The following is an 8,474-nucleotide window of genomic DNA, read 5'->3' as shown; positions in this document are numbered from 1 at the left end:
CACACACACTGGCGCTGTCCCCCCGCCAGGCACACAGAGACACACACACAGACACACACACCGACTCTGTCCCCCCGCCAGGCGCACAGACACACACACACAGACACACACACCGACTCTGTCCCCCCGCCAGGCGCACAGACACACACACACAGACACACACACCGACTCTGTCCCCCCGCCCCTCACGCCGCCCGGGCCGGGCAGGCGGAGCCGTTCGTGGCGGGCGGGGCCACCGGAAGGCGCGAGCCCACGTGTCCCGGCGGGGCGGGAGGCGGCGGCGGGCCCGGCCGGTGTGCGGGCGGGCGCCGGGCTGCCTCAGCCATGGGCTGGCTGCCGGCGCAGGGCCGGCTGGCGGCGGGGCTGCTGGTCAATCTGGCCGCCTCCATCTGCATCGTCTTCCTGAACAAGTGGCTGTACGTGCGGCTGGGCTTCCCCAACCTCAGCCTCACCCTGGTGCACTTCGCCATCACCTGGCTCGGCCTCTACCTGTGCCAGGCGCTCGGAGCCTTCTCCCCCAAAAGCCTCCAGCCCGCGCAGGTGCTGCCGCTGGCCCTCAGCTTCTGCGGCTTCGTCGTCTTCACCAACCTCTCCCTGCAGAGCAACACCATCGGGACCTACCAGCTGGCCAAGGCCATGACCACGCCGGTCATCGTGGTCATCCAGAGCGTGGCTTACGGCAAGACTTTCCCTCTGCGGATCAAGCTGACCCTGGTGAGGAGGCGGCGGGGCCGACGGGAGCGGGGAGGGGAGCGCTGAGGGCAACGAGCCTGCCTAAAACCGCCGTGTCCCCCCCCCCGCAGGTCCCCATCACGCTGGGTGTTTTCCTCAACTCCTACTACGACGTGAAGTTCAGCGTTCTGGGGATGGCGTTCGCCACCCTGGGCGTGCTGGTGACCTCCCTGTACCAAGTGGTGGGTAGCGGCGCGGGGCGCGGGAGCGATGCGGTGCTTGGGCTCCCAGGTGCTGCCCCTTTGCTGTCATCGCCTCGCGGCAGCAGCCAGCCTCCCAGGAAGCCTTCCGTGCCCCGTTATTTCTTTCTAAAAACCCCCACCAAATTATGATAATCCGCCATAACCCCTGCTAAATTAATTGATCGGCCTTGCTGCTAAAAAATTGGAGTGTCGTCTTTAACGTGAGCGTCATGGTCAAGGGGCGAAGATTGCTTTAGCGGTAAAACTCCTTTTTTCTAGATGGAACAGATATTCTCCTTGTTGGAGCAAGTGCCTTGATTTTGAGCTTTTTCCCTAGAAATGATGTTTTCCAGTCCTTCAATCCCATGGTTTATCCTTGAGCTATTTACATTTTATCAGTATCTTTCTTCAGTTCCGACTATACACATTCTCTCATTCTAATGTGGTTTTGGAGAGGGTGGATTAGTACATAAACACAATCCACTTTCTGGATAATTATTGTGTTAGAAATTGATATGTCCAAGGACTGTCTCAGCCCCTTCTGCTGTAACATTGTATTAATATCTTGCCCGATTTGTTATTGACCATGACTGTAAGAGCCTCCTAAATTAGAAACTCCTGTCATGTTGATGTGATAGATTGAAACGCGAATTTCTTTGTACCAGGTGTACTGTGCCTCAAAACAAAGTGACGCTCTTTGACCCATAGTGTGTAAGGTGATAAATAAGGGTATTTCGACCTGTTGAGGGGCAGGAGGAAGAAAGAGGTGCTGCATAAGAACATTAAGTGATGATGTGTATACTGGAGAAATAATGGTACTTGGGTAAAAAGACAAAAAACCTGAGCAAGTTTGTATGCTGGCATCCCTATTACCAGTTAATGTGATTTAAGTAAGTATTAAATGTCAGTTTTCAGCACAACACAAAGATGTTTCCTTTTGGCTGTGACATCTGTCTTCGTAGCCATAGATAAGTAATATTTGTGAAATTGTGCAATCCTAAAAATTTAAGTTAGAGTCAATTATAATCAATATTGAAATGAAATTGTTAAATCTGGAATAAACTGCCAAAAGACAAATGTGTACTGGTTTTGTTAGCTTGTATGTACAGGAAAATAAGAAGAAAGGAACAGAATCCAGTCCCTGTTTAGGCAAGGATACTCAGCTCCAACACAGGCAGGATCTGGAATTTGTGTTGAAAATAAAGGGGAGTTGCTATTTTCTTCCCAGCTCCACGTATTTGTTCTTCCTCAAGTACGAAACTTTACCCCCAGGCTATGGGAAAAATAAAGTTTAGGCACTCTTTCCACTGCATACAATTTTCTCCTCTCATGACTTTTTCACTTGAAAGAGACAAACACATGGGGCCTCCAGTGAGGCAAAGGTGAGGCTCAGTGGCCTGTTTAAGTAGTATTGTCCACGTGAGACTCCCTCTGTGTTAGTAGCCAGTTTGCTTTTGCTCAGGTTTTTCAATTCATGGTTTGTTTTTTTCCTGATGTTTAACAGCTTTCTCTTTTGATTTTAGTGGGTAGGCGCTAAGCAGCATGAGTTGCAGGTAAACTCTATGCAGTTGTTGTACTATCAGGCACCAATGTCCTCAGCTATGTTGCTGTTCATCATACCCTTCTTCGAGCCAGTCTTTGGAGAAGGGGGGATATTTGGGCCCTGGACGCTTTCTGCTGTGGTAAGGCTTTTGTTGACTTTATTTAAATAATTATCACTGATGTAGTTAAATTTGATTGTAAGATCTGGTTCTTTGTGAAACAGATTTTTGTACAGCTGCTGGCTATGGTGAGATGAGAGGGGCATTTGCAGGACAAAAAGCCCCTTGCTGAGTCTGCCCCACTTCCTCTGAGAGGAGTGAGTCAGTCAATTGATTTATCTCCTTATTTCTTGTTTCTATTTAGAGGGCATCTGAACAACAGGAAAATATTGAAATCCAAAAGCTTCCCCTAATGTATTAAGTGCTCTAGTTCTAGTTCTGACTGTCCACTCAGGGGACACTCTCAGCTTCTCTTCTGTGGAAAGATGCCAACTTTGGTGGTTCTCTAGAATTAGTAGTTTATTTTCACCAGGAAGACTAGTTTCTCTCCGTATCCTTCTGTCCAAAGAAGAGCCAGTGGCATATTCTTACTACTGCTGATTGTGCCCCTCAGTGGTGGGTCATTTCTTGTAGCATTGCATTTTATGAATGGGATAGCAAGTGTTCACTGTAATAAAATCAGATATTTTGCTGGAATAGGTTTTGTTGTTACCATAAATAAGACTTTATCTCAAATGAAGAATACAACCTCTATGTAAATGAGTATCCAGATTTTCCAAATCACTCTTAAATGTTCACCAAGAGTAAAGGAGAAAAGGCCTGTGGCTCTATTAGTGTAAATTTATGGGTATCATACCCTGAGCTGCTTATTCACATCATCAGTGTCTGTACTGATTTGAAACTGTTTCTGGTTTTGTTCTCCCTATGTTTTTCTTGCCTGATATTTTACATTTGAAAGAAACTAAATAACTTGGAATGTATCTACAAATTTTCAAAAGCAAGTCAGATTACTGACTGTGTCCATTAATCCGCAGATAATGGTACTGCTGTCTGGAATAATAGCCTTTATGGTAAACTTGTCCATTTACTGGATCATTGGAAATACATCACCTGTCACGTATCCTTTGTAACACTGGTCGTTTCTTCTGTTTCCAGATGAATTATGTTGGCATTCATTTGGGTTGATTTATCTGGGAAAATTGTTTGGTAACATTCCTGATTTATTCTAAATGATGAAGCTGGAAAAGCACGTTCGTGTTTTAGTGCATTTTGTTTCTTTCTTTGGGATTTGTATAGGTAATGGCTGTTCACTTGCTGACATTCATACCTGCAAGGAATTTTAACTCATGCTTTGGCTGCCTCGAGGAAGTGTTGGCATGTCCATCAGACTGCAGTGAAAAGGGGTGAAAGGCTTTAGGTGGAAGTTAATGCAGCCACAGAGATCAGGAAAACTGTGTGAGTTGAGTCAACACAGTGTACCATTGCATGCTTTGGGTGGAACTAATGAAAATTCCAAGTGTTTCTTTTTACAAAAAATAATATTGGTGTTGGCTATTATCCTTAACAGATGTCTAGGTATAACATGTTTGGACATTTCAAGTTCTGCATCACCCTCCTGGGAGGGTGCCTCTTATTTAAGGATCCACTGTCTGTTAACCAAGGCCTTGGGATTCTGTGCACACTGTTTGGCATTTTAGCCTACACGCACTTCAAGCTTAGTGAGCAGGAAAGCAATAAGAGTAAATTGGCCCAGCGTCCATAGAGCAAGAGTTTCTGAAGACTTGTGAAGGAAAACAAGTATTTAAATGTGCATTGATTTTTAGAATGCACAGAATTGCCTCGTCCACTTAGATCTATGGTTTTAGTTTAACTGCCAAGATTGTTATTCTGTAACTAAATCAAACGAACTGAAGGATGTAAAATGCTGGGGTTTTGCCATTTCAGTCTGTCCTATTGTTTTCATTAAATTAAAACAGTAACTTAAAAGATAAAAAGGCACACTTCAAATTGCTGTGGAAATTGTACTGAAGTAATTATATTTTTTTGCATACCAAATGAGATCATGATGGCTACAGTTATAATACAGAGAGAGAGAAAGAAAAAGAATCCTGTCTCTGTGATCAAGCCAGTATTGCCATTGTGATGAAACTTGGAGGCATTTTTATGCAGATGTTCTAGTATGTAGTGATGCTTCCTCATTTTTGTCTGATGAACAATGAACAGGGAAACATACTTTGTCCAGTCATTTTTAAAAAAGGCTGCCAGACTCATTCCTATTTCTTGTATATGCTTTCTTATCTCTGCCTTGACCACAGATAGATTTTTAAATGAAGTAGATAAAATTACAGGTAAAGAGGAAAGCAGAAAGCTTGAAGCCACAGGCCAAGGTATGGGAAAATAGGAAATCAGATCTAAACAGTTCATCTTAATTTTCTCTTTTAATTTGTCAGGACATTAATGAAGTAATTAATATTTTCAAAAATGTTGTTACTGCTTTATAATTTTTTCTGTGCCAAAACCAAGACAGAAGATTTACACAAGATCTTGTAAATACCTGTGAGCCTAATAAAATCTCTGATTTTGTGGTAGTAACCAAATGTTTTGCAGCCCTTGCACACAGATACCCATGCTAAAAAATATTTTTGAGAAGGCTTCAGAAAGGTCACCATCTTTAATGGGTGTGAAGGTTGCCAAGTTCTCTCTCTTGCCTTCAGCACCACCTCCCTTGCTCCCACGCCTTTCCCCAAGAGTTATTTCGGGTGGGATCTGTAGGTTTGTCTGTTGTCATCGTTTTAGGGGTGAGGCCCAGGGGCTGTCTGGGAAATGCTGGGTGTGAGGCAGCATTTCTTCAACAGGCAGTCCTAAGAAATGTATCTGAATGACTGGAGAGTGCAAGGTGGGACCTGCTTCTGCTCTAATTAAAAAATGCTTTGAAAATGATTTTATCACAGTATCAGGCACTTATTTTGACAATGTGGATGGAAGTTCAGTGCTGTTCTATTTTAAAAAAGGGAAGAAAAAATAACTGCTTTCTGTAAATCTGGTGAGAACAGATGTTCACTAGATTTGCAGGGTTAGAATTTAATTGCAGTATCTTAATCTTTACATGTTGGGGTTTGTTTTGTCTTCATCTACCTCTACCAGATTTAAAGAGGGGAACTGTGTGGAAAAAACCAAGTATTTAAGTTGTGCGACCATAGACAGAAATAATATTTAGTTCTAAGTTTTTTACAATAGAGGTAAGAAGTATTTGTGTTGGAAACAATGCAACTTTTCTCAAGCTTGTAAATTATTTATTCTGCTACAGTTCTTGATTTAAGAAAAAGTTACTCCTCTCTGTAACCTAAGTTTATACGGTAACACTCTAAATCAGTTCAGAGTTACAAATACCTGAATAATTTTACATCTTTACCAACTGTTTCTTGGACATTGTAGTGGTCTGAGAATAATTTTTTTATTACAGTTTTGTAGATCTGTGTAATTAGTTTAAAAATACAGCCTGGACTGCTGAAAGATGTGTTCAGATGGTCAAGCTCTGGATGCATATCCTTCAGTATGTACACTGAGAAAGCCATTTGCATTAATTTGTGCTGTGCACAAGTTCTTTTGAGATGTAGATAGACTGCAAAAAAGAAACAGCTAGAAAACAACTGAATTACATGCCTGTAGGACAAAAATATTTGAGATGGATGTAAATACATATATATATAAAGTGGTAGAATGAACTAAACAACCATGTCTGGAAATACAAGACTCTGTAAGGAGAACAGATCTGCAAGAGAAAATTAGCAGCATCATTAAAAAAAGTACATTATAAATATAATCTGGTGCTGGAAGATGTGTGTGTGGGAGTCACTTAAGCGATGTGATTTTTTTTTTTTTTTCCATGCATTCAAGAACCCTATTTTGAGATTTACTTGTTGTATCTAATAAATAAAGTATCTTGAACTTTGTCATATGGTTTAAAATATTAAATCCAGGATGCTTGTGTAATTGTGGGATAAATAGATCTTTGTACGTATTTTTTCTTTGGATACCATATGTAGGGCGGGAATAAATTTTTAATCATTTGTCTGATACCTGCTTATTGCAGAAGAGATGAGTTGTTCTTGTCTTTTTTCATCTTGAATTACGTAACTTTGTGGGTCTAGGTGTGTATAAGACAAAATGGTACCACATGGATTTATTTCTGTCCATATGAATATGGCAGGGAATTTTGAACTTCTTGGACTTTTGGCACAAATGAGGGAAATTTTAAATCTGGAGGTAGAACTGGAGTCTTCAAAAAATTACTGATACTTATTTGCTTATTCCAGTTTTCACTACATATCACTTGAATGTGTTTTCCTGGTAAATGCATGTAAGTGCTCTGCTAAGTGCAGTCTTGGCTTCCTGAAAGAGAAATCAGAGACTTGCCATCTTCAGCAATGTGTAGCCATCACCCTGTGTGAGCTGTTGCAATTGAAGCTATCCCATATGTGCCCTAGCGTTTGCTTTCTGCTTTTCATTTTACTTCATGCTTGATATGACTAAACTGTCATATCAACAGGATAGGCTTTGGTCTTTTTCTGCCATGCAGTGCTTTCCTGCTATGTTAGCATTCTTTTCTTTAAAAAGCTAGCATTGATGTAGTTCAAATGGAACTGAAGATACCAAGGTGGCAGTTAAAAATGAGAAAAAATTATTCTGATTCAAATGTGAGTGACTGGTAAGTTACCTAGCCTTGTCCTCAAAAACACTTTAGAATAATATCCACAAGGTTTTCCCATTTTCCCCAAAGCAGTAGGAAGTGTGTCTTCATTTAAGAGATACTCGGTGTAAAGCCTTGTGTTGCCTTTAACTTTGGTAATTTGGCACTCATTTTACAGCTTTTGCATCGGGTTTTGTACAACTTGCTAAGTTCTTGCAGGCTCTGGGGCAGAGTGCCAGAGGAGTTTTCCTGTAGATGGGTGAACAGCTGCTCTCTCAGGCTTGAGGTTGAAGGAGTGTGGTTTGCTGCTGTTACATGTATGAAAAGGAGGCTTGTCTTGCAGGAAGTCTACAACCTTCAGGACAGAAATGCAATTCAGCAGGACTGTATCCTCTCTCTGTCTCATTTCATGAAATGAATGCTCAGCGATGGCCTGGGGCTAGAGCAACATTAAAACTTGGTTTAGCTACCCATATTTTTTTATTAAATTCTTAAAAAAAATATTACTGGTAGTCAATGCTGGTTAAATATTAAGGTATAATCTCATTTTTATAATATTATATAAGAGTTTCAGAAGAGTGGTTTTTTAACATTTTGGAGTTGAGCTAATGTCTAACCCACATCTTTCTTGCCAAATCTGCAAAATCTATCAAAAGATGCTGGATTTCATAGCTGGCTGTATATATCAGTACAGTTGGGCTGCTGAGGAGAGGCCTGCTTTTGAGCAATAGTGGACACTGGCACACTGTTCAGATATTTAGCAGAGACTAAGAAACATTTGGCTTGAAATTCATGTACTTGGGGAAGGAAAAAGGCTTACTGATTGGTGAGAGCTTTTTAACTTTATGATTTTTATGTTCCTGCTTTTAACAATAGGCTTGCAAGTTAAGGGAATTCAGAGAGCATGACTTAGCCCCACATCACCTTTCATATTAAGATTTTTCTTCCAAGATGACAGATTTTCTTCCAGTTAAATAGTTATATCTTGCCTTGATTATGAAAGAAACAGATTTTGGATTAAAGATTTGCAGGTGTTTGTTTGTGTTATGGGTTTTTTCCCACTTAAAATTTTATTTTAGCCTTTCAAAACCCAAATTCCCTTTTTAATGAGAAAACAAAAAAGGGGAAATTATTTTGATACATGAAAGGCTACTGTGTATATATAGTGAAAATGTTTTGTTTTGCAAAATAATTTCACTTCTAATTTTGAAGATGCAGCTCTTTGTTTTTCTACTGTTACAATTGGGCAGATGGAAAGAAGCACCAGGTTTTGTGCTTCATACAAGTTTGCTCTTTTCCTACAGGTGCTCTCCCTCTGATCGCAGTCTC

At 41.1% G+C, this 8,474-nt stretch overlaps 1 protein-coding gene across 2 annotated transcripts; it reads left to right on the top strand.

Moving 5' to 3' along the window:
• Positions 1 to 282: 282 nt before the first annotated feature.
• SLC35E3 (solute carrier family 35 member E3) lies at positions 283 to 6,552 on the top strand. Of its 2 annotated transcripts, XM_005519341.3 has the most exons (5): positions 283 to 714; positions 804 to 914; positions 2,438 to 2,596; positions 3,490 to 3,572; positions 4,031 to 6,552. In XM_005519341.3, exons 1-5 carry the CDS (start codon positions 325 to 327, stop codon positions 4,215 to 4,217), a joined length of 930 nt encoding a protein of 309 aa, XP_005519398.1. In that variant the 5' UTR covers positions 283 to 324; the 3' UTR covers positions 4,218 to 6,552. The 2 variants fall into 2 exon arrangements, with proteins under 2 accessions (XP_005519398.1, XP_014104445.1); XM_014248970.2 differs by lacking the exon at positions 804 to 914.
• The last annotated feature ends 1,922 nt before the right edge of the window (positions 6,553 to 8,474 follow it).

This window comes from Pseudopodoces humilis, chromosome 5 (assembly GCF_049639895.1).
Source record: "Pseudopodoces humilis isolate 2021_Gansu_Grassland_sample_001 chromosome 5, ASM4963989v1, whole genome shotgun sequence".
Lineage (NCBI taxonomy): Eukaryota > Metazoa > Chordata > Aves > Passeriformes > Paridae > Pseudopodoces > Pseudopodoces humilis.
This window is presented reverse-complemented; position numbering and strand designations above follow the sequence as displayed.

Coding starts and splice junctions, on each gene's coding strand:
- SLC35E3 (XM_005519341.3), top strand. CDS start 325: ATGGGCTGGCTGCCGGCGCAGGGCCGGCTGGCGGCGGGGCTGCTGGTC. Junction 915..2,437: donor TGACCTCCCTGTACCAAGTG/GTGGGTAGCGGC, acceptor TTTTGATTTTAG/TGGGTAGGCGCTAAGCAGCA. Junction 3,573..4,030: donor GGAAATACATCACCTGTCAC/GTATCCTTTGTA, acceptor ACAGATGTCTAG/GTATAACATGTTTGGACATT.